The sequence below is a fragment of the Haliotis asinina genome, chromosome 14 (assembly GCF_037392515.1).
Source record: "Haliotis asinina isolate JCU_RB_2024 chromosome 14, JCU_Hal_asi_v2, whole genome shotgun sequence".
Classification (NCBI taxonomy): domain Eukaryota; kingdom Metazoa; phylum Mollusca; class Gastropoda; order Lepetellida; family Haliotidae; genus Haliotis; species Haliotis asinina.
Genome location: NC_090293.1, coordinates 36491498 through 36518262, shown reverse-complemented (window position 1 = coordinate 36518262; position 26765 = coordinate 36491498). Strand labels below are relative to the sequence as shown.

The 26765-nt window shown below is 42.6% G+C and overlaps 3 protein-coding genes across 3 annotated transcripts in view; all 3 read right to left on the bottom strand.

Moving 5' to 3' along the window:
* LOC137260785 (protocadherin Fat 4-like) overlaps positions 1 to 5359 on the bottom strand; it is a 51319-nt gene extending 45960 nt beyond the window's left edge. Inside the window, exons 1-2 of the mRNA XM_067798355.1 lie at positions 5305 to 5359; positions 2883 to 3166 (exon numbers count right to left, since the gene is read on the bottom strand). Coding sequence (XP_067654456.1) covers positions 2883 to 3166; positions 5305 to 5359 — 339 coding nt within the window. The remainder of the gene's footprint in view (positions 1 to 2882; positions 3167 to 5304) is intronic.
* Positions 5360 to 11917: 6558 nt separating this feature from the next.
* On the bottom strand, positions 11918 to 13696 carry LOC137260784 (uncharacterized). The gene has a single exon (XM_067798354.1). It carries the CDS (start codon positions 13694 to 13696, stop codon positions 11918 to 11920), a length of 1779 nt encoding a protein of 592 aa, XP_067654455.1.
* Positions 13697 to 14191: 495 nt separating this feature from the next.
* On the bottom strand, positions 14192 to 15496 carry LOC137260783 (uncharacterized). The gene has a single exon (XM_067798353.1). The coding sequence runs from the start codon at positions 15494 to 15496 to the stop codon at positions 14192 to 14194; it is 1305 nt and encodes a 434-aa protein (XP_067654454.1).
* Positions 15497 to 26765: the final 11269 nt, after the last annotated feature.

Sequence of the window (26765 nt, the reverse complement as noted above, 5' to 3'; positions counted from 1 at the left end):
GTTACACTCGACATACAGATGGCGTGAAAGTCAGTATCTGTTGTGACCGCCTTGAACATTCAACACTGCTTGGCACCTTCTAGACATAGACATGATCAGTCTCTGAATCCGTGCGGGTATCCTGGTCCATTCCTCCTGCAAGGCTTGAGACAGTTGTTGCAGTGTTTGAGGTTGAGGCTGACGTCGTAGGACACTTTTACCATGCTGGTCCCACAAATGTTCAATTGGATTGAGATCGGCTGATTTTGAAGGCCAAGGTAGAACTGTGATGTTCTGATTCCTCAGATAGTCCATGGTGATTCGTGCCACGTGCGGCCTGGCGTTGTCCTACTGGAAAACGTAGCATTGAGGGTCGAAAACTAGAAGCAAGTTACGTTGCAGAACTTCGTCCCTATAACGAATTGCTGTCAGATTTCCCCGAGACGGTGTGCGAAATCACTCCTCATGTTGTAGGAAATGGACCCCCACACCATCACACTCTCACATCCGAATCTATCCGCTTCAACTACACAATTACGGGCGTAACGTTCGTTCCTACGTCAGTAGACCCTCGTCCTACCATCGTGTTTTCGGAGTTGAAAACGAGACTCGTTGCTAAACCAAATCCGCTGCCAGTGTCTCCAATTCCATCTCTGGACGTTCTGCACCATCGAACACGTGCCTGTCAATGATGACGTCGTAGTGTGCATCCTACGAGTGGTCGTCGAGGGCGTATCAGGTGCTCTCTGAGACGATTTCTGATGGTCTGTGCGGAGACGAGGCGAAGACCTGGGACGTTTCCTGATGTGTATGTTGCTGGGACGGTCCGGTTACGCAGATGGAACACCCGGATGGAACGCAGTCCACTGGTTTAGTGAACATGATTCACCTCAATTTGAAACAAATGTTTGCACAGGTGTTGAGGAAAGACCCTCGAACCATGTCGCACCCTATGCACGCATATCTGTGACGACAGGTTTGCCCTCTGCAACTTGTTGTGGCCACTTTGATATCACAAAGTACATTTGTATATCTTCAGCGAAGTCTCTCCTTGCTTCGATTGTCGATGTTTTAGAATATTTTCTCAATGCTTCGGGTATTTACTCGTCATTTGAAACAAATTCAAGATGTTGTCTAAAGTTGTGGGTCACGCTGCTTGTAATTTTGATAGTTTAGACACCTTGTACATGTGATCTGTTTTTAAATTTTCTGTCAGAATTTTGCAAGATCCAACCCATGTTTTAAACCCTTTTAATCCCTACACTTTTACAGTCTGGCTGTAGGTAAACGACATGACTACAAACAAATACGTCAGCTGTATCTTAAAGTAATATGTAAGGATCAAATATTCAGTTTCACATGTCCTAAACAATAACCCTGCATCTCTGATATGTTACTTCAGAGTACCAGTTGTAACACACTTGAGATTACTAAACAAACGTCTGTTAAATACTTTCGCTCGTTAAATACGCTGTGAGACAACTCGTTGTAAGATAAATGGTATCTGACCGGCACAAGTACAGTAATCTCTTTCTTACACACCGTACAGTCGCACCATTTTATGGTCAAATAGATTCAAATGTCATATTATCTCATCGTAGCCGTGGATAACACAGAACACAACGTAATGTATGAGTGACGTCACATGACTTGCGCATCACTACTCGTCCACAAAGTGACCCTCCACCAAAATGTTTCTACCACAAGTTCGCGTCATCAAGGCGATAGTAATATTGCAACTAGACAAGATCACAGAAAATTAACGAACCACTCTAAATTGATGATGTTGCCATATGGATGATTTTAATTTTATTATCAGCATAAAATAATTGTGCTTGTGACATCATCGTTATCGTTTGTTGGTTGTCGGCCTAGGAAGTTTTGAATATCTCTGCACATTACAGATCTGTACTTTTATACCAGTTTGCGTCCAGTGTTATCCAGTTTGCCAGAGCCAAAAACTATTGAGTGTGTGTAATTGTAACCCGTGTGCTTGAATGTGACATTGCTGAGGTTACGTTCACTTGAAACTGCCACTTGAAATGTATGTTAAGAAGACATGAAGCTTACATTATCATGCGTCGACGGATTGTCTTAAAAGCAGTGACTTACGTGTAGATCAACCGTTCCTGTACATTTTCGAGTGTCTAGAAAGGACGTGTGTCGCCATTCACACCCATTGCCATGAGTAAATTTGGTAACATTGGAATCACATATAGCTCGGAGCGGGAAGTGGATCTTGATTGAAATAATCACCATGTTTATCAGTGAGAAAATGTCATCTTCACCAATACATCAAAGAAACAATGAGGCAAATCGATCTCCCAGCTGACATCGTGCCATTTCTGCAAGACGATATATATCGCACATATCGATACATGTCGCATCTGTTCAGTGAAAGAACCAATGTTAACATTTGAACTATTCGGAAGAGACCCTGGGCGATTTTCACGTAATTATTTACACAGGTATCAAAGTTTAATTAAAAAGATAGAGGGGTGGTTTGGTGTTTAACCAGTGTTTCACTTATGGCAGCTCTTTACATAGTCAATGTGTGACTTGTTGTCGGCGTTTGTATGTTTGTTTGCTTTTCGCTAATAGTAACTTGTTCTTGGACAATCGTGAGCTTGAGGATGACATGTAGGTAATGAAGTGTGCTATCCAGTGTCAGCTGTGGCATGTCTATCTCTGTGTCCAACATATTGTGCTGTATTTGTCGCATTGTGCAAGTATGCTACAAGTACATGTTGTCTGTATTAGAAGTATGTTGTGGTGTATGTATGTAGATTGTTGACCGTGATAGTTACATCTGTAAACATTTTAATGGACGTATTTCACTCGTCTTGTGTAATGGTGGTGTTGGTGTCAGTTTGACATCGTGAAATGGAGAAGACATAATGTACCTTAAACTCATCGCAGTCCAGATGGGCGGCTGTCTCGTAAGCTGCAACAGTACATCCATCATCTGAACAGTGTGTACTGGCCATCATCACGGAGTACGTGTTTCCTGCATCACCGATACGCACATACACAAACTCTCCAGCGCTTACATACTGGTAGAACATCATGTCTGCTCCCTCGCAGCCCCGGATGGCGACTATCAAGTGTCGGCGGTATATCAGGTCAATTTCGTTGTTCATGGCGTTGGACCACTGCTTGTTATCCGTGGTCACACCAGACCATCTACCTACAGCAACAAACCATGCATGCTAGTAATTGAAGTACAATATACATTTGCATATTTGTATTGTATTGGTGAGTTCAATATCTATTGTAGTCACCCAACGCCGAACAACTTGTGTATCAAATGTGTAGTTTTGTAGTTACCCCTTTTATGTGTGTTACTGAAATATGGTAACTGGATGGAAAAGTGACCATGATGATTAAGATGTGGAACAATAAATGTATTTCTTCTGTTTCACTCGTGTAATTTCCTTGTTTGAGGCCTGTGTTGACATGACGAAGCCGTCGTGTCTTTAAACTCATTGCAGTCCAACTCACCCACTCAGTCTGGCCTGAGCGTATCTATTTCGAACGTCATTTGAGTCTGACTTGAGCGTATCTATTTCGAACGTCATTTGAGTCTGGCTTGGAAGTATCTATTTCGTAACGTAAAGAAAAATGCATACCGATGATTTACATCACATGTGAGAACTATGGGCACACTGGCTGTTTGAGCTCTGTTAACGTACCCATTGTTCTTGGTGCCTATTATGGACCAGAATCCATATTGACGTCAGTATACAGAACATCACACTATTCAAATCAGGGATTATATCGGCTGTTTTTTGCAACCCCAAATAGGTTACATTATTTATTACGACACTTTTATATTATGTTGGTTCAATTTCGGAGATTTGTGAGAATGAGAAAAACAGCTTGTCTACTGAACAACTGCCGCGTATGCATATCTAGAACGTGAAATCACTTTGACATTTTGAATGCACTTGAAGGAAAACTTATGACAGTTCAAGTACATTTACATGTATGAATGAATATGTGTAACATTAGTTTCGCAGTGCTATGCCTGCCATAGAACAACGTAGGATGAATGAAGCGACCATTTGAAACTCCGATCATTGCCGACCCTTATTGTTACCAACACTCCCATATCAGGTTGTATTTCCATTGTTACTGTATGGCATTGCCACTCTGTGTATTGCCAAATATGAACTGAATTGTAAACCTGCACAATTCTATAAAGCTGTCAAATAGCTATTTCTTTTTGTGTGTTTGTTTGGCTCGAAACTGCCTTGCATACAGATTTCACCTTTAACCTTTATGAAAGTCGAAAAAAGACGTGAAAATAGCGATGTTTCTCAATTCTACCCTCAAACATCAATGAAGCCTGACTCAATCGAATAACTTTTTGAATTCTTCATTGAATTGTCTGATTTTACCTCAAAAGTGTTAAAAAGTCGACTTCATAGAACGGAATATATATGGATTGATATAGAGGGTCTTGTACATAACTGACACACTGCAGTGTTATTCATTGATCGGAATATGAACAAGACAAGGCAGTTCTACCCTGTCCTTCTGAAGATAAAAGTCTTTGTTCTGATTCCCTTGTTTGGTTTTGTTTGCAATAATTCTGACTCGAGTATGCAAAGAGAACTAGCAGAGACCATAGCCTGTAGGGATGTCTACATCTTGCCTAAATGTCCTATCAATAACATCAATGTTGAATTAATATCAACGAAGAAATTCAGAATAGCACGTATTATTTTCAGACATCTGATACAGACAATCAAAAACAGAATGTCTCAAATATGAACGGGATAATGTATTTACTGTAACATACAGCCTAACAGACAGACAAGCAGACAGGTCTGTGGGTCACTATGTTTTGTTATTGTTATTTATTTTGCAGACCCTTGGATGTTAAATATCCTTTGTAACCCATCTTCACTCAGATTTAACAAACAAAAACAATCAACAATAACTATTTCCCATTTGTGTTAAAACCCTATCTTATTACTCAAACATATTCAACTTTCAAATATGAGTAAGAAATATTACACGATTCACGTCACTATAGCGAAGTTCGAAGACTGGAATGATCAGATCAAAGTGAACCCCATCGCAGTTTGCATATGGGTGGACTAGAAATTACCAGTTAGAGAAAGAATTTATAAGTGTGAGAAATGCATTCTGATGTGTATGCAAAACAGTTGATATTTGGGCTATGCCACCTTGTTCTGAGTAAGAGCACTACTGTGTTTGGTGGGAAAAAATTAACAAGAAAAGTAAGCCACTATTTCGAGGTACCTATTAGAGGTACCTACCATTTCCAGGTACTTGTGAAGCAGAGCTTAAACGTACCTGCATGGGTTGTTGCGAGGAACAGAGCCAGCAGGGCAGCAACTCCGCGTGTCATGGTGTCTCGTGTAGCACTAACAACTCCTACAAATACACAATATATATGTATGCATGCAACATCGTCTAAGTTTACCAGCCTTGTCACACAGTTCCGCAGCTTCCAGAGTTTTGACTCTTGTGACCTTTCAAACTCACCATCGTAAGATATGTACATATTACTAAACCTCATAGGCCGGGACTAGTTATATACAAAGCAGCGTCATGTGGCTGAAATATTGTCGAGTGAGGAGTTAAGCAAGCAAAGAAGCAACAGCTTATCAAGACGCATTCCCGCGATATGGTTCTGAATCTGTCTACCTACGAGTATTCTTGTCCTGAGGATACAGTGCAGTTTGTGGATTCAGATAGTGGCTAACAATGACTATGGAACACAATTAACGTTAAGAATTTCGGTTTTTGTATCTAAACTACCACTCTTGACAGGGACACTGGGCTGACCTTGGTGTTCCGGTCCTTTGTTCACAGTTGTGATTATGTATGGCAATCAAACAAACAATTAAAAGTTGGAAATAAACAGGAAACAGTATACCTCTCAAATGGCAAAATCCAGTAGTGATACCCAAGCATGACCCAGGAGGAATATAGAAACGATAGTCCACTTAATTTAACGACGTATAACGCCACAGTACATATAGTACGTGACTCTAGTCCTTCGATCTGTCAGATTGTTTCACATGGGGATTCTTGGCCTGATCTAGATTGTATATACTATAGTCTCCAGGCACACAACAAACGGTAACATATCCCAGGGTTTAGAACATGAGGTCACGACTTGATAACGACCTTAGACATACAAATTACAAGACACTAACCTCCAGCGACATGGTGTGGGGTTTCGAGATCAACATAAAGAACCTGAGATATGTAACACTGCCACAAAACATCTCTTTATGTGAACGATCACTTCGTTAATCAACGCACTGTATCTCTGTGAAGAAACGTCACGTGGTAAGGATTACTTTAAGAAACAATCTGATATACGCTTTGAACTTCTTTGATGAGTTACACTTTATCCAAGGCACAGAGTTGTAAACACAAAAGCTGCAAAGCTATAACGCCACGACCGTTAATGTTTAATCGTTTGCCTGCATGTGCGTGTGCGTGTGCGTGTGCGTGTGCGTGTGCGTGTGCGTGTGCGTATGGGCTGACAATATTGTGTTAAGGCGTATCATGAGTGATGGCAAGCGTGCAATGAAACAAGCTGCATGTACAGACTGACGGTCTGCGATACCTGTGGTGTGGATGGTGTTTGCTGGGGTGGACATGGGACACTGGGCTGTGTTTCACGTGTTTATTGTCCTAGTCACTCGCCTTTTCACCTAGTGTGCATGGTGAAAAGGTGGAAATTTCTTGTGCCTTAACTGTGACGCGTTAAGAGTCTAAACATGTGTAGAACTGTATCAAACAGGATCATGGAGATGCTTTATCTAGGTGGTGTCTAGATCATGACGTTTCACTTCATGTGACTGGACACTGAACGGAGTGTACGTTTTGATAGAACACACCAGCCGTGTATTTCTTCTAGGTTCCCATGTGACCCTCGTGCTAATGCGCTATCCCTATGTACATTTTTGTGACAGTTTATTTACTATGTTATTCTATTATCTAAATTGAAATATATATTATGTAAGAATTATGTAACAAATGGAAATTGTTGCTCTATCTATCCACCTCTCTGTCTCTATCTATCTATCTATCTATCTATCTATCTATCTATCTATCTATCTATATGACCTGTCTGTCAACTTATTGTCTTTATTTACTGCTTAAACACCCGAGGAAACTATGATTCGAACTACAGCACTTGTACACTAAGCCTGAATCCATTGGAGTGTGGTGGATTTCCAAGCAGGCAGAAAAGTCAGTGCTTTCAGATAGGTATCTTGGAATGTAGATAAGTTGTAAGTCATCTCCCACCGAGAGGCCTCGAAACGCCCTGTCACTGAAGACAAAGCCAGTCTTCCATAAACCTTTCAAGCCGTGTAAGACGTAATGCTGTAAACAAAGTCTCACATAGCTAGCTCTTGGTACTGAAATTGTACCGACGGTGTCTGCAGGCAGACAATAACCACATATGAATACACACGGACATTTAGCACGTGGGAGTAATGTAACTCATGAGATACTGAGGATTATACTTTCTCAGTAAAGTACAGATTTTAATGCTTTTGTTCTCAGTTCAAAAACCGGGATTTGAACCCACACTAATCGTCAGCACATAAAGTCAATCTAATAATATAATCTAATAACATAAAAGCAATTTAATCCATGATCCTCTCAGTACCCACCCCTTCCACACACATGGAGTTGGTTATAGTTTAAAACCACACCCAGATTAGATATAGATCTAACTAGATACATGGTACACACACATAGTTACACAGTTTAATAATTTGTCATCGGTCATAATGCAGATCTTCAACCTGATGTTGAGTACGTGGTTGTCCCTGTAATGAATCACAGTTATGGTGATAATGAAGTATACATATGATTCAGACAATCCAGTGTTATGTTTACCTCACACATACAGACAGATCTGATCTGCACATTGAAGTCACATACAAGACTTCCATTAATCATGAGACAATAGCAATAAATTGGTTTTGGAAATTATCATTTCTCTTTAACCCTTTCGAGAGAGCTATCTTTTAAAAATCAATGTCTGTATTGTGGTTGTTACAAGTGTCATTTAGCTACCGCATACGTGTATATAGATATACTGTCAGACAGTGAGGCAGTAAGACGGACATCAAACACCACGTTACGTGCCACCCCTGTTGCCTCGGTGTGGTGCCACTGGTATCCAATAAGGCGAGAAAGGGTTAAAGCGCGAAAGCGATATCCAAATTTGTTTAGTGTTGTCGCTTTCTCGTCTCATGCTGTTATTTTCTCTGTTTCTTGCGGCCGAAATTGATATGGTGATTTACTGGTTTTCCTTCATGGTCCCGTAAGCCATTCAGTGTTTGATCAATAGATATGGCGAGGTGAAGGGGCTTTAGGATTGCATGATTTAATTTATGAATTTTGAAATGTGCCAGGGATTTGATGGTACTATGGTTTCTCTTGTTTTGTGTGCTTTCTTAATTTAATGTTTGCACTAGCTGCTTCTGTGGAGTTATTTGCGCCACTGAAGGGGGTTTGGTAAGAAATATACCTAACGATTTGAAGGTTTGGCTGTTTTTAGTGGACTTATGAATGTTTGTAGTATTAGGTGTGGGTGAACCCTGGAACATGCTTCTGTGTTGTATACAATGTAATAACGTGTCTGTGTGTCTGTTTGGTGTTGTTTTGCTTAACACAGATTGAAACTGAATTTTGTATGACCTTTCAATGCGAGAAAGTGATGTACCTTCTCGACCCCCTTCAGCATGACGTCATCGTTCTGGCTTTCTCGGACCCGTCTTCACTCATTTGAAGATATTTGACACAGAGGGCCCTGTCACACATCACCTAATAAGCACAGAGCTCATTATCTGTAATCACTGACATGCTGCATCTCCCTGAAGCAGGCTTATGTAGGGTAGGTGTGTACGTCACCATTAATTCTCATAACAACATCTAACTAGTTGAGCACAATTTATGCGATATTGAAATCAATAGCTGGAATGTTGGGGTAGTATGTGTTGTGCAGAAATGTGTTAGTACAGTTTACCTAGAACATTACTGTAAAAATGTACTTCTGCGGTATCTATCTCATATATATCCTGACGGGACTGCGCACGAAGTGGGAAGCGCACGTTAAATCTCCAAATCATCATCAACATCATCTGACTAAAGTAACATATCTACCATGCTAAAATGGGGGGATACAAGTACGAACTCAGAAGAAGAAGGGAAGGAGAGACCATTTACTGGGGCTGCACTGAGACTGATTGCCAGGGTACTAATGAAATGGTGAAGGGAGTCGCCAAACTAGCCCATCAGAGTGGACATCGCTCAAAGAAGTAATAGCTTGTAATCGACATCAAGCCGAGAGGGTTGAAGGACAATCTAAACAGTAGCTGTCATGAACTTGTTCATTTTGTACATGCTACTACATAAAATATCATCATCATCATCATCATCCCAGGATAAATTATGAACGGCCCCTTAGTTAACAACTTGCACACCTACATGAACCATTGTTACGGTGACAACTACACTGACATTTAGGCAAACCAACCCGTTTTACCGGCAAACCTGCCTCCAGTTAACCGAAATAGTGAAGGATAAAATAAGAACCACAACAAGAAAAGTTTTAGAATTGTATTATACTTAAGATAGATAAACAGTTTTACATGTGTAGAATAAGTGTTGTATGGTTTGTGGGACTTGACACGAGGTGCAAAGCCCATTGGAATGGCGATGGTTTAATTTTGTGCCAACATATAGCCTATTTAGTGCAGACTGTATCTGCCGTGAGTGGCTAAAGAGGCTAACTGATGTGATTTGTTTTTGGATTGTTTTATACGTCCACGTGGCTGGGGAAGTATGTAGTTGTTTGAAAATTTTCCCTTGTTATTAATTTTTTAACAATAGTTAAAAAAATAATTTGTATTCTTGTTTGCTGTAAGTTAGTGGGTAGTTGATGCGTGAGTTGTTTGTTGCTTCTTTGGCTGCTTTGTCTGCGATTTCATTGCCAGTGATCCCAATGTGTGAGGGTACCCACACTATATTGATTTGTTTATTTTGGTTTGTCATTGTGTTGGTTGAGTGCAGTATTCGATGTAGCAGATTAGGCCTGTTTCTGAAATTTCTGTTTCTAATAGATTGTATTGCACTGAGCGAGTCCGTGATGATTAGGAATTTGTTGTGATTAGTTTTTTCTGCCATTTTGGAGGCTAGATATATTGCCGTTCTTCTGTGGTATATATGGATAGATTGTTTGATGTTGCTGATGTAGATATACCTGGTTGTGTTGTGTGTGTTGCGAAGGCTACTGTGTGGTTATCCTGGTTGTGTGACCCGTCTGTGTAGATGTGTGTCCAGTCTGGCCAGTGTTAATGTATGTAATCCATTACCTGTAGTTTTTGCTGACGTTTGTTTCTTGATAGTTTTGTGATGCTCGTTAGGGCAGTGTCCGTATGGGGAGGTGATAAGTGTAGTCATGTATGACTGGAGTGAGTTTTATGTTTCTAAGCTTGTAGGCTTTCAGAAGGTTGTTTAGTCGAATGGTGTATGGGACTCGTTGTTTTTTGTTAATCAGCTTGACCTTTTGTCGTGGTGGTAGGTTTTCAGTTGCGGTTATGAGGTTGCTAAGTAATGGGTTTGTGTGTGCAGTGGCTCAGTAGTTGAGTGCAGCTTGTTGGCGTTTGAGGGGTAGGGCAATTTCTCCAGATAGCTTTAGGAGAGATGTAAGAGCAGTGCCTGATGCAGTGCCGAATGCGACTGTTAGTGCCTTGTATTGTACAGAATCTAGTTTCTTGGAGTCTTTTTGTGTCAGTGCGTCGCATGCAGGTGCGGCATATTCCAGTTGGGGTCGTATCAGTGTTTTGTAGACAGTGAGTAGCGTGAGTTGGTCTGCTCCCCAATTTGTACCTCGTATGCTTCGCATAAGGTTGAGATCCTGATTGCATTTTGTGACGATGTATTTGATATGTTACTGACCGTTCGTTCGTTCAGTTTGGTGCTTTTGAGGTCGCCTTCGCCGGTTGGCATGTCGGCAGACCTATCCCTCCTTGGGATGCGTGGGGTGTCCCTCTTTGGGACGCATGGTTGTGGACGTGGTTGTGGCTGCCAGTGGCTGGGGGTGTCCCGCCTTGGGACGCATGGGGGAGTGGGGTACACAGTGGCCTGTGTAATAGGTTTATTTTTGTTTTTGTTTTTTTTTCGCAGGGGAGTAGTCACGGCTACTCACCAACTTCACCCTGGGAGTGGGCACGGCCACTCCCCTGGCTATCTGCAGGGGAGTAGACACGGCTACTCCCCAACTTCACCCTGGGAGTGGGCATGGCCATTCCCCTCGCTATCTTCTGGGAAGTAGACACGGCTACTCCCCAACTTCACCCTGGGAGAGGGCACGGCCACTCCCCTGGCTATCTGTAGGGGAGTAGACACGGCTACTCCCCAATTTCATCCTGGGAGTGAGCACGGCCACTCCCTTCCTCTGTGCAAGGGGAGTAGACATGGCTTCTCCCTAACTTGACCCTTGGGGTGTTCACGGTCACTCCCCTCACTATTTGCAGGGGAGTAGACACGGCCACTCCCCTCACTATCTGCAGGGGAGTAGACACGGCTACTCCCCAACTTCACCCTGGGAGTGGGCACGGCCACTCCCCTCGCTCTATGCCGGGGAATAGATGCGGCCACTCCCTCCCATACCTGCTTCTGGAGTGGATATGGCCTCTCCATTGTAGTTACCTATGCTTACCTTGTGCTGTTTTTGTCCCTCCTTGGGACTCATGTGGTTGTTAACTGCCGACGGTTGTGTTGCACACGTGCAATGGTCCCAGACTGTGGGTGGGGAGATTTCAAACCATAGTGCGGTTGGGTTGAGACCTTGGGGATGGGAGCTTGGGTGCAATAATATCCCTGCGTATGTAACAAACCAGAGGACGGGCTGATTGATATAATTTCTTTATATATACTGACATAGTTCACTGTCCAGAAGAAAGTTTGCTAGTAGCTTGTACATTGAATGGTGCTCCGTGTGAGCCAGCAACTGCTTTGCTGTCAATGTATCTAGCTTGGTTTCTTCTTTAAGTGTCTGCCTGATTGTGTCAAATCGTTGGCAGTCCAGCATGATATGAGAGACAGTGGCCTTGGTGTGGCATGTTGGACAGTCTTTATATGAGGTTTTGGTGGTACCTAGCCTCAGGCGTGTGATCATGATATCAACTCGCCTGTTTTGTGAGGGGCCTAGTAGCTTCCCTTTCACACTGGGGCGGAATTGATGTAACCATCTGATGTAGCCTTTGTCTGAGGTGTCCCATAGCATCTGCCACTTGCTAGTGATTGAATTCTGGATCATACTTCGGATTTCGCTTTTTGAATAGGGATGTTCCAGTGACACATTCAATTCTAGCGCCTGTCTGGCTAGTTTGTCTGCTCTCTCATTGCCGGGTATACCAACGTGAGATGGTATCCAGCACAGCGTGACCTCCTTCTCATTTTCCTGTCTTAGTTTCTGAATGAGAACCAGGATCTCATGGATGGTGTCGGGTCTACTACTGGAGTGCTTAGTTGCCAGTGACTGGATTGCACTGAGAGACTCTGAGAGGATAACCACTCGTTTCTCATGTAGGTTGCGACAATACCTAAGTGCATGGTGTATGGCTTCCAGCTCTGCAGTGTAGACCGATTGACCGTCCGGCAGGCGTGCCGAGATTGTGTGGTTGGAGGTGGCTGTGTGGATGAGGATACCGTAGGCGGTTCTGTTTCTCACGGGATCTTTTGATCCGTCAGTATATATGTACGCCGAGTCCTCGTAAACCGTGGCAATCCTACTGAGCGCTCTGACACGTAGTAGCATTGGATTCACACTTTTAGGCGGTTCATTTGTGAGAGTGGTGTCGACATTTGGGGACCGGAGTCTCCATGGGGGACATTGCACTGTCATTGGTTGGGTTGGAGGTTCTACCTGATCGCATCCATGCTCTCGCCTTAGCTGGATGACCCTGAGCCCACCTGGCGTTGTGTTGGGTCTCGCTTTGGTTCTACCAGAGTAGAGTTTCTCCTCCCACAACCTAGTGACGAGTGGATTGGAGCAGCGACTCCAATAGTTCAATGTCAGTTTCTCTCGCCTGAGATGGAGTGGTAGCTCCCCAGTTTCCACTAATAGGGCTTGGTGGGAGGTACAGGTCGCCGCACCTGTGACCAGTTTAAGAGCTTGGTATTGAATGTTTTCAAGCCGGCTCAGGGCCGATTGGGAAGCGCTGTGGTAGGCTTCGCACACATAGTCTATTTTACTCCTGATTAGGGACTTATAGAGGGTCAAGAGTGTTTCGCTATTGGCTCCCCATGAGCTGCCGGATACAGCTCTCATAGCGTTGAGGTCCTTCTGACAACTCTGGGTGATATTGTCTATATGTTTGGCCCAGGTGAGATGTTGATCGAAGGTTACCCCGAGAAACTTGGCTGATTTCTCAAATTTGACCTCTTTGCCCTTGAGTTTTAGACAGGGTGTGTGGCTTACACGGCAACCCTTACGCTTGAAAACCACTCCTACTGTTTTCTCAGGTGAGATAGTGAAACCCCATTTGCCGCACCATTGTTCCACCCCATCGAGAGCTTCCCTGAGTTGAGCCTGGATCTTGGATAGCTCTCGATGTCTGACCCATACAGCCCCGTCATCGGCGAACTTAGAGGTGTTGGTGTAGCTGTCCCGTGGGACATGTTCAAATAGGTCGTCAATCATGATATTGAATAGCGTGGGACTGATAATGCTTCCTTGCGGCGTGCCATTATCTAACCTGTGTCGCTCAGACAGGTGGTCCCCGAGGAGGACTGATATCGACCTTTCTTGCAAAAAACTTTGAACATAATTTGAACACCAACATTCTCTAGTTTAAGGAGGAGTCCATCGTGCCATACCATGTCAAACGCTTTGCTGAAGTCTAGGAAGACAGCAGCTAGGTACTCTTTCTTGACTTGGGCTAATCTTATATCATTTTCCAGCCGGAAAATGTGGTCAAGACATGAGCGGTTTGATCTATACCCGCTTTGGTCATGAGATAAGTGTCCGTTTGTTTCAAGGTGATGCTTTAGGCGTATGTTCACCATTGCCTCCATACTCTTGCACAGATTTGATGTTAGGGATATTGGGCGATATGAGTTGGCAGACGCCTTCTCCTTTCCTGGTTTGAGCAGAGGTATGACTGCCGCATGTTTCCATGCTGCAGGTACCTCCCCCTTATCCCATATCAGATTGACTGTACAATTGTGCGACGACTTTGGCTACGCTGTCAGGCAACCTTTTTAGCATCTCATAGCTGACCATGTCCTCTCCGGGACTAGTACCTTTTTTGTGGTGTATGGCAGTTCTGAACTCCTCCACACTGAAGCATTGATTATAGGCGTGCTGTTCGCCTGGGGGCTGTTTGGGCCGTGGCGGTGGCTTCTCTGACTTTGTAAACTCTTCAGAGAAGTTGTTGCTGCTACTGACAGAGGCAAAGTGGGTGGCTAAGATACTGGCTTTTTCCGGTATGGATGTAGCCCCTGTTATCTTGGGATTGCAAGCGGACTTGCGTTTCCCTCTGATAGCATGTATCTTTTGCCAGACTTGTTTACTGTTTGTTTTGTGGTTGAGCGATCCACAGAACTTTTGCCATGAGTCAGCTCTGGCCTGATCAATGAGATCTTTAACTTTTTTCCTGGCTTCTCGGACTTGTCCTACGGCAGATTTGTCCCTTTGTAACCTGTTTAGAGCCTTTTTCCTAATGCGTCTAGCTTTGGCTATTTCCTCATTCCACCATGGGACGGCACGGGAGCCGTGTTTTGGCTGGGTGAGAGGTATTGAAGCCCGGGCCGCTTTGTATATAGCTGACGTTAGGTTGAGGCAGAAGGTTTCAATATCATCAGAGATGATTTCAGACGGGTCGATTTTATTGCATTCCGTACTGAATAGGGACCAGTCTGCTTTGGAGAAGTTCCCCCGCTCTCTAGGATTTACGTGGTGGTCGCATAGAGGAGGTGTGCCAAGGTGTGTGATGCACGGGTAGTGATCACTTCCCATACTGTCATCATGGACCTGCCATTGGCAATCGTGGGCTAGGTCGTTTGTGGCAATAGCAAGATCTAGGCCTGTCCATCCGCCCCTGATAGGACAATGTCTAGTTGGAGAGCCGTCATTCAGAATTATGAGTCCTCGTGACTCTACCCAGTCCTCCACCATCCTGCCGAAGCAGTCTGAGTGTTTGGCTCCCTCGTCCCACAGCGGGCTGTGGGCGTTGAAGTCACCGAGGATTAGGCCTGAATGCCCGACCAGGTCGATGAGTTTGTTAAGCTCATGGATGTTGGTGGGTTCGGCAGTCCTGTGATAGACATTTGCGATTTTAATTTCTTTGCTATTTGCCAACGTGACTGAGATGACTTGGGTTTCAAGGCTTCCCACCTCTGATACGACCACACTGGATGTACAATTGTTGGCGACAAAAGTAACCAGTCTACCACCTGTCCGCCCCGTTCTATCTTTGCGGTATTGTATGAAGCCAGGCATGTTAAAGTTTGATCTCGTCCCCAGTTTCGCTTCTTGAATTAGTATAACGTGGGGTGTCAGTGCCTTTTGCTGAACTAGGGCTTTGAGTTCGTGGCCGTTTGACCTCAGGCCGTTGGCATTCCATTGCAGTATTTTTAAGTACATGATGACAGTATTTTCCCAAGCTTTTTAATTGAGCTTGTTAATCTGCTGTTTGGGATGGGTTGCAGATTGCCCGTAGGACAGCAATTTGGTGGCCAGTTCCCATAGAATAATGAGATTTGATCCCGCATTGCTGCCCTGTTGTGTGCCTAGTTTGAGTAAGGCGGCACAAACGAACTCAACCAGTGTGTCTGGGATTGTCTGGTTGTGGGCTGCTTGGGTGCTCTCTGTACCTGGTACAGCATGCCTAACGCCGTTTTGTGTTGGGAGCCACTTTTGTTTGGCCTTTTTTGCCCCTTTTGCCTCTTGGCCTTCTCCGCTTGGGTTTGGTTTTACCCTCACCCTTGACACTGGTTGCCGCAGCGTCGTTACGATTCTGTGGCTTGGCGGTTGACTTATCCACATTTCCCGCCTTACCGCTTCCCTTAGCCGCTTGTGTGTGCTTTTTTTGTAAAGTCTCCGTGTTTAGACTTTTTCTTTTTGTCTGCCTGCTCCTGCAGAGGTTCGAGAGGGCTGAGTGCCCTTGAACTTTGCAGTTCCTGCAAAAGGGTGAGCAGTTGCCCTTGCAGACACTCTCCGGCTTGGAGCATGTCCTGCATTTTGCCTCGTTGCGGCAATTTGCTTTCACATGTCCATAGCAGAGGCACTTCCCGCACTGCTTGGGTCGCTTGAGGTAGGGTAGTGTTGCCACTACCTTACCTGCCACTCTAATCGTGTCTGGCACCTGTGTGCCTATTATGGTGAGTATTACTACTCTGGTGTTTTTCCCTTGGCTTTTAATCCTATACATGTCGCTGATAATAGGATCGCGCTGGGCTGGGTCGATTAGCTGCTGGTCGCTAATCTTTTTATCTAGATGCACCGCGCATCTGGTGTGAGAGACCCACCCTGGCACTTTCCATATTACAGTTTCGCCAAGGATTTTGTTGGGGAGGCGTAAGGATTCATTTACGTTGTTGCCGCTAACAACGTATCCCCTGTTTGCTTTGTTTATTTTGTGGATGGAGATGGACTTACTAAGCTCCTCCTTAAGGGCTTGGGCAGAGACCCTGCTGGTGAGGGTGAGGTTGTAGTCTTTACAGTAGACTAGCCTCTCCCACGCCAGCTGTTTTGGAGGGTTAGCCTTAGCCGGAGCTTTGGTTTGTTTAGTAGTATCCTTGGATCTCTTAGAGTTCCTGATCCAAAGCTCATTTATCTGCTCCCTTTCCGACAAGCTGAGCCCGCTAAAGCTGATTCCCCCTTCAGGCAATTTCATCGCGGCTTGCGCGTATGAGAAGTTTGCCGTGGCAAACTTTCTCTTTTTGGGGTTCTCAGCTTCTGGGCTGAAGTGCAGCTTTGTCTTCCCGGGATGGAGCTGGGCAAGTTCTCCGTTTTTCAGAACAGAGCTATCTCTTTTGGGGTTGGGCATTCCCCTCTGAGGGCTGGGCATTCCCTCGGTTTCGGACTCAGAGTCCATTTCTACATTTGGTGGGGTAGTCACGGCTACCCCTATGTGTGTATGTTGGTCCCGTGGGAATCGAGTCCTGGCAAGGGGGCGGCATTTCCCCATTAAGGCCAGTTGCCTCTCCGGGAGCAGACACGGCTGCTTCCCCCGCTTTGTTGGGAATAGTCACGGCTATTCCCTTTTGTAACAGCGAGCTCCCCCTCGCTTCCTCTCCCTTCTTCTCTCACTTTGGGGAGCAGACACGGCCACTCCCCTGCGATTTGGGGTGGTCACGGCCACTCCCTTCATGCTTGGGGTGGACACGGCCACCCCCTTCTTCTCCTTGCAGGGAGTGGACACGACCTCTCTCGTTTCCTCGCCTTGGGGAATGGTCACGGCCATTCCCTTCCTCTCCAGAACGGGTGTGGTCACGGCCACTCCCGTTTTCTCAGCATGGGTCACGGACACGGCCGTACCTTTCCGCCTCGCATTTCGGGTGGTCACGGCCACCCCTTCTCCCTCACCATTGGAAGTGGACACGGCTTCTCCCTTTCCTTCGCCATGGGCGACGGACACGGCCGTCCCCCTCTTCCTCTCTTTGGGAGTGGACACGGCCACTCCCTTCCTCTCCTTCGCTTCATCTTGGTTTGTGCTGTGGACCTGGGCGGTCACTAAGAAGGTGTTCCCTTCCATGTCTGGTCGGGAACAGTCCCTGTGAGAACCTCACAGCGACTTGCCTTCTTGGTGCTTTCCTTCTGCTTTCCTCCGAGGTCCTTGTAGCTTCGCAGCTGAGCTGCAGATGGTATACGTCGGTCTTTTGGTAGTGACCCTTTACAAGCGAGAAGTGTGCTTCTGAAATTAAGATAATTACCGAATAGGGTGCCATAGGATAACAAAGTATATATCAAGTATATATGTGCATAAAGCTGACAACAGCCTCTTTACGATGATGCACATAAAAATAGACATAAGAAAACATATCAAGCGTAAAGTGCAGTTAACTGACTTCAAACTGCCTTACAATACTGGGTTGGTACACATTAAATTCCAACATTTTCATAATAGTAACAGCTAAGTGTACCAACCGCACATCAATAAAAAGTACACATAATAAGGATTAGAATAATGTAAAAAAACATAATATTGAAATATAATTTTAACCGTAGCGACAGCAATTCTACATACACCAAACACGGCCCTTCCTATACTGAAGATAGAAGAAGAAGCCACTAGGCTGTCACGTGATTAAGGGCGGGAGGTGGAATTCACGCAGTCGTAATTACAACCAGTCTTCCAAGTTCCTTCCTTTTGAACCAAACATGGCACATACCGCCAATAAGAAAATTGTTCAGTTGCACGATTCAATAACCCAACACTCAATTGTAGGTATTCACTGAATCACCAAAAGTAATATATATAAATATAAAAAAAATGAAAGACGTATTCCAAAGGCTGAAAATCAAACATCGGGAAATGTAACTGATAGCCCTTTTTGAAATGAATCTGAAAATAAGAGAAAGGATGAACTGGGAGCAAAGCACTGTTTCTTCAGCTCATATAGACGTAATTCCTGCTGGATAGTTGTTCTTATCCAGTATAATTTTGAATTTAAAAAATCTGAGACAACAAATACAAGATCTCGAAAATGGAAATGTCCTCGCACTGAAACAGACGCATCCTTTACACTAATAACAATATACGTACCTAATACTGATTCGACATCGTTTTGTGAAAATATATGTTATACTGATAAAAAAAATTGATTCTGATCACCTTTCCATCTGTGGTGGCTGGAACTTGATCCAAAATCCAGAAAATGAACTTTTTACGATGTTTATAACTCTGTGCGTTTCAGTGTTTGCTCATCGGGCTGTCAAGTCTTTATAACATTACATCTGTTCTCTATGAAGGTTTGGCTGGTAAGCTATTATAATAGCTATAGTGCGTGAGTTTGTTCTTTCTGGGGCTGGCAAGCCATTAAAATATAGCACATTATAGCACATCTCTGTATAAAACGTATGTGAAAGCTATGGGCTTGGAAGCCATTAGAAAACAGCACATTTCTGTATAGAACGTATATGTGAAAGCTATGGGCTGGCAAGCCATTAGAATATTGCACATTTCTGTATGATATGTATATATGAAGGTAATGTGCCTGCAAGTCATTAGAATATTGCGCATTTCTGTATGGAATGTATATCTGAATGATATCGGCTGGCAAGCCATTTGATCACTGCGTTTTCCTATATCACACACATATATGTAAACCTGTATGTTGTATTTATCTGGTTTGGTAAGCGTTTACATTGTATATACATGTGTGTAGGAAATCTGTAATTATGATGATTGAAAATTATTGGATTGGTAAGCCATTATCTATTTTAAAAGCGACCTTCAGATCAGTTCTAAGTTATGATGTTTTGTATTCCAGTGTTCTATTGCTTACGTAATGCATTGTATAGTGCATATCTATACAAGACTGATAAGCACTGTAAACCCTCCAGTATAATGCTCCTACATTCGTAGAGGGAACACGGTTCCAGAGCGTTCTCTGTTAGAGTTTTTATCTCTGGTTTTTCTGTTATATTTTGTTAAGTATACAATCATTCTTTGTATACGAGAGGGTATAATCTATACCAAGTTGTTGAAGTGTGTTGAGGTTCGTGAAATAAATCGGTGGCACCAGTCACATGCGTATTCCAGTAAAGTGTGTTGTGTTGTGTTGTTGTGGAACGAAGGGAGAACTTCCTCATAGCGACTGGCAATGTCGTCAATGGTCAGGGGTACTTACACGTTTGTTCCTTACCTTGTTGTGTTGAAGAAACAGGAGGTCGGCATGATGGATGTGACTGGGTACGACAGTTGGTAGGTACACTTGCCAGATGGCTTGTTGTTTTAGTCAAGCTTTGGTAGTATCCTTTTGCAAGCTTCGGAATGTCGCTCACATTTTCCCAATAACCCCTATAGTAGAACTATAGTAAACCTTGAATTTGATGTATACACGCTATCGTTCATTCAATATTCTGCCTGGGCCTCGATGCAACGAGTGGAGTTTCCTTTATTGGGGGTCTAGGAAACTCCCAACGCGTCGAGACCTAGCCAGACTGTTGGTAGCCATAGCTATATGTGTGGATGCTGGCATCGTTTAAAATCCATCGTTTGGCATCCAAGAAGTGAGGTATTGCTGCCCATTCTCGTAATAAGGCCCATTCTCGTAATAAGGAGGCAAGTCTAGGTATGATCAACCTCGGAATGGTATGTAGTTCGAGTATCTAGGTAAATAATATTGAGGGTGTCCACCACCCATCCCAAACCTCTATGGGTAAATTTTTGCAACAATTCTTGTATGCGTTACAATCGTAGAGATAATCTTTTAGTAAATAAATTGGTTTCAGACTACGTTTGTCCCATGGGCTTTGCACAAACGATAATGACCCTTAACCCCTACACGGCATACTTGACAGGCATAACTGACCCTTAACCCTTCCTCGCACATTGAGCATGCATGTGATAATATTCACATGCGCTTTCCACAGGTTGTTGGCTTACCCAGTAATATCCACTTACAGTAAAAAGCTGCCAAGGTCCGCATTTTGTATATACCATATGCAAAGTCAAATGTCTAACAGGTTGTATACAATATGCAATATACATATATATATTTCAGTCTAATATTTTCGTGATAAACACGTTTGTGTCTAGCCTGAGTGTGACGTAGATCAACTCCCGAGGAAGGGGTGTAACTACTGCGAGATGGTGGGTTTGTCGGTGAGGATGTAGTATTCTTGTATGGCGTCGTTGACGTCCTTGAACGTTTGAAAAGGTGTGTTTATTCTGCGTTAGAGTTGCTCGTTGATGAATTGATTCTCTGCATGCTTTTTTGTATCCTTGGCTTGCACCGCCTGCAGTTGCTCGACGGATATATTGTGACATTTCTATTTTCGCTTTAATTTCAGGAGCAGTTTTCAATTGGAAAAGGGAAAATTGCTCCATGAAGAGACCAAGGCATTGACTAATGCCCCACCGATCATCAGCGCGACCGTGGCCATGGGTGATATATCTTATTGTGATGCCTTTACTTTAGTATGTTTTCCAGAATGATGCCTTGCTTAAGGAGCATACCTTTGGTGGCCATTGTCAGGCTCATGTCAAACACAAGCATGCCCATGTCTTGCAGGTTGAAATTAAGTTTGGGCGCAGGTTGTTGGGTGATCGTTTTGCGCCACCTAGAATAGCCTATGGTCCATCCGTGATATGTGTCATTGACGAAGGTTTTTCCATCAGTTGGACATGATTATAACATCACTTGGGGGTTTACCTGAGGTTTTGGAGGCCACACCGCTTGTGGTGGTGTCTAAGTCTCAATCCACCGTGGTGACCCCAACGACAGTGGTTACCATGGCATACAGCATACACAGGGGTTGATTGACGACAATGCTTTACTATCCCTTAATTGTTTCGGATTCTTGGGTTTCTTGATGGCAGTGTCAATCGGTAGGTGGGGGATAGTCTCCTCCTCCTCCGCATTGTTAGTGGCTGTACCTTCAAGGGGGTTGAAGTAGTGTAACATTATCGTCCTTCTGAGAAGGTACATAAGTCCCAAGGCATTCAAAGGTAATTTCAATTTACCGTCTATTTTAGTTGTAGTATCCCTGTCATTTTAATTTTGGCTAAAATTCACTTCATCGCCTGCAGCTGAAGGGATGATATAAATCCAGCTAGGGTCCATGCAGGTAGCCAAAGTACTGTAAGTCCCCATGGTCCCTAGTATGGTGATCTACCTTCAGTTGGCGAACTATAGTCTATTTTATACATTGTATCGCCCTCTCTAGTTAAAATATTTTAGATTTCATGACTAGTCTTATCATCAATACATCTGTGATAATCTAGTTAGTTTTACTGTGCTTTGTCGACGGATATTTTAGATTGATTACCTTGTTTTCATCGCTATATGGCTGTAATATTGCCGATGCGATGTAAGATTTTAACTCACTCACTCACTCACTCCTCCGCAGCAGTGTTGTTTGACTCAGTCATCTTGTCTATTCTTGACAGACATTTATCTTTAAATTGACAGTGCCTCACTGTGATGGGAGATATCGTCGAGATTATAGTTACTTTTAGACGCTACTTTCCCAGGAACAAGATCATTAAGGTACGATGGTGCCACATTATGCTGTATTTTGTGAACAAGACAAAGTTTTCGCTTTCTCCTACGCTCAGCTAAAGATTCCCAACCAGTTTCATAATACAGATGTTCATGATGAGTATATTTGGGTAAACCGGGTACAGTTCTTGCTGCTTCTAATTGTAGTTGTTCTAATTTATTTGCTTGGTATTGAGCACACCCATCCCATACTTCACACGCATATTCTAAATGGGGTCTTATGAAGATTACATACATTCCATTCAACACACAGCGCGGTAATAAAAAAATGAGTTTACGTAGAGGAGATATAATTTTTGAAGTTGTTTTTACAATATTATCAATGTGGTCAGACCATTTACAATCTTTTGAAAATGTTAATCCCAAATGTTTATGATTATCAACGGTTTTGACCCGAACCCCGTTGAAGTAGAGATTGAGTGCCTAAATATTCTTATGCAAGGTGAAAATAATTGCGTCAGTTTTATCAGGATTATATGTTATAAGACACCGCTTTGCCCAAGCCCGCAGCTTTTCCAAGTTTGAATTCAGTTCTCTTTCAATGAATAGATGATCGTGAGAAGACAAACCCAGCGACGAATCATCCGCAAATAACCGTGTCAGGCAGTCTAAGTCATCAGCAATGTCATTGACATAAACAAGAAATAAAAAAAGACCGAGGACACCAGCTTGTAAACACCTCGGATTGGATAGGGTTCCATTTACAAAGACGCTTTTGTGAACGATTACTTAATATGCAATCAGCTAGCCAATTTAACAATGAACCATGAACTCCGTACTTTTCTAATTTCAACAATGAACCTTTATGCCACACACCATCAAAAGCTTTAGAGACATGACAAAAACATACAGTAGTGTTTTTATCATCTATGGCCTCACATATTTGGTTATATATTTAAATTAATTGATGGACAGTTAAATGACCAGACTGAAATCCTGATTGGTACTTATATAATAATTGATTCACATGAAAATACTTGTACAGATGTTTGAACATCACTCTCTCAAATACCTTGCCCACACAAATGATCAAGGATATAGGTCGATAGTTAGAGACCATTGAGCGGTCGCGCTTTCTAAATAAGGGCAGTACTTTTGCTTCTTTCCACACACTTGGACATATACTAGTCTTTAATGATTGATTGAATAACAAGCACAGTGGGATACTTATTGAATATAATACATTTTCAGAAACTTATGACCGATTCTGTCCGGGCCAGAAGCTTTTTAAAGATGTAAACATTCGATTATATCAGACACTTCATTTACATAAATAGTTACACAATCTAAAATAGAATCAGTGCGTTTGTCAAAGAATGGCAAATCAGTATTTACTTCGTTAATGCTACCTATAGACTGAAAATACTGATTAAGTTTCCCATTTCCCATTTAATATCCCTATTAAATGTCTCCTTTAAAATATATAGCTTCTTCCACAACAGCAAACAGAATTTAAGCAGTATTACCCGAAAAAAAAAACAAAGACAAAAAAGTTTCATAACAAACCGGAAGTAAAGGAATGCATTGATAGATCTGGATTGCTCTTATTAACTGATTTCGACAGAGCTTTCGACTCATAATCCTGACAACTCTAAAAGTACGAAAGTCTAGTGCTGCCACTTTTGTAGCACAAAATATTTTTTCAAAGACAGTTCTCGTTACTTCAAATATTTACTCGTAACTTCGAGTATTTTCTCGTTATTTCAAATATTTGTTCATTGCTTCGATTAATTTCTGGTTACTTCGAGAATTTTCAGTCAAAAACTTGAAATTTCGAATATTTTCTCGTTACTTCAAGTTTCTTTCAAAAACGTGAAATTTCGAGTATTTTCTCGTTGCTTCAAGTTTCTTTCAAAAACTTGAAATTTCGAATATTTTTTCGTTGCTTCAAGTTTCTGAAACTTGAAGCAACGAAAAAATATTTGAAATTATGAAACTTGAAGCAACGAAAAAATATTCGAAATTTCAAGTTTTTGAAAGAAACTTGAAGCAACGAGAAAATACTCGAAATTTCAAGTTTTTAAAATATATAAGAAACTTGAAGCAACGAGAAAATACTCGAAATTTCAAGTTTTTGACTGAAACTTGAAGTATCGAAAAAATATTCGAAATTTCAAGTTTTTGACTGAAACTTGAAGTAACGAGAAAATTCTCGAAGTAACGAGAAATTAATCGAAGCAACGAAAAAATATTTGAAATAACGAGAAAATACTCGAAGTTACGAGAAAATCATTGAAATAACGAGAAAATACTCGAAGCAACGAGTAAATAATTGAAGTAACGAGAATTGTCTTTGAAAAAATATATCTTATGCTACAAAAGTGGCAGCATTAGGCTTTCGTATAAAAGAAGCCTCACCCTACCAAAATTTTGCCAGATATGTTTCATCTCAATTTAAAATATTTTTTCACTTTTTATATGTTAGCTAGATCCGGTCCGTAGCCAATGTTCAAGAAAATCTGGTTTCAGATTCTGTATGTGATACATGAAATAAAGTAATATCAAAGTAGTGGTGGGACGAGGTTTTTGTGTGTATTTCATGAAAATGACAATGCACGTGCATTCATACAAGAAGAGCCACCGAGCATGCACTGAATCATTCACTGGTCGACAGTAGCAATATGCCACGACTGTTAAGGGAACAGAGAGACCAAACTTTAGGAAGATTGGCCAGACTGCAAGACATGCTGCAAATAATTTTTCTGTTCATATTCGAACAATATATTCCTGCAGCAATGAGTCCAAGTCTCTGGAAGCCCAACTACACGGACAACCATTGGTAAAAACCAGACACCAATCAACGCCGACACAGTACGGAGGCGTTTGAGGCAAAGAAACCTTAGATGTCGCAAGCCTTAATGGGGCCGTATCTCTACTGTTTGACATCGTCGGCACGTCTCTTGTGGGCCACACATCATCGGAATTGGAGTCACCGGGAGTGGCGATCTGTAGTCTTCTGCTATGAAAGCCGGTATTGCAACAAGAAGGTTGATGTACATCGGATTGCTGGTGAGTGATTTGAACTGAGTTGGTAGCTGTACAGAGTAATAGTGATTAAAGCAACATGTTGAATGAGTTTATACAACAGATATGTTGATGTATACTGACATAGTTGTAGAGAGTAGGGTTATGTACATATTGATTGGTTGTGATTACAATGCACAAAAGGGAGCATGGTAGCCAGTGGACGGGGTATGGGTGGATTAGTGATGATCTTTTATTAGGTGGTGATAGGCTGATGAGATTAACTATCCTTGATCCCTGTTCAGGGTGAGGGTGAAGCGTTGGATGTTTATGGCTTCTAAAAGTTTCCTAATCGTGTAGTCTAAGCGATTGGTTTCCAGGATTTTGATGTTGTCCCATAGGATGACAAGGTCAGGTTTGGCTTGGGTGTGGTCCACTGACCACTATGGCCAGCAATCCAATGTACTTCAACCTTCTTGTCAATTGTTTATGCACACTTGCAGCTATGCATATACTCTCCATGTTACAACTCATCATCTGTCACTTGCTCGATAACGGTGTACCCAGTGCAATACAGAAGTTGCCTATCCATATAACTTGGTTTTCTTTCACTTTAACAAGATTATCCATAGCGACAAAATATAGAACCAGGTATCTGCTTGTCACATGCACATATACAGTATAGTTCAAAGAGATTGATAAACGTTTATAATAGGTATTCATAAATTGTATTGTCTACTTGACTCTTTCACTGATTGTCAACATACGTTTTAGTTTGACGTCTAAGAGTATAACCTGTGTGTAAGGTGAAACAGATGTGTACTTTGAAATGGACATAACTCCTAGATACCTCATGGTCGTGTATTGGTGAACTTCGTACATTCACTGTCCAGCTGCACAATCGATCACAGTATTCATGTCACAACAAAGTGATGCAAGCTGCAACAGGTTTTTGCAAATTTGATGAACAAGCACACATATGCGACCGTGAGTCAACATATTGATCAAGCGAGGTCTGAGATAAGAATATACTACAGCTGCCTTTAAGCTACAGACATAAAGACAATGTTACAAACGACCATATGTGGTTGATACCTGCAGCTGGACGTCAGTACATCATGATTCTCAAGTAACTCTCTCTTGGTCATTCACAACAGACCAGTTTCAGGCTTCAAATATCAGCAAAACCACAATTTTTAAATACAAATACACAATTATTCATTTCACTTCATATTCATAAATCATTGAACAGGAATCTAGATCGATTATAACAGAACAGTATAAAACAGGATATATCGCAATCATCTGACTGGTCGTTTGATGCAAACTGTTAAATTATGTGATCACCAATGTACATTAAACATACCGATAATACGTCTGCATGGCAGAATCAACTACTGGTCACGCTGATCAAGGGTTTTAAGGTTAGCATAGCATATACCGTGTGGATGTTTGAACTAGTTGCAACAAGTTGGGTAGATTGTTTGAGCTAGGTGCAACCAGGAGGGTAGATGGTTTGAGCTAGATGCAACCAGTACGGTAGATGGTTTGACCTAAGTGCAACCAATAGGGTG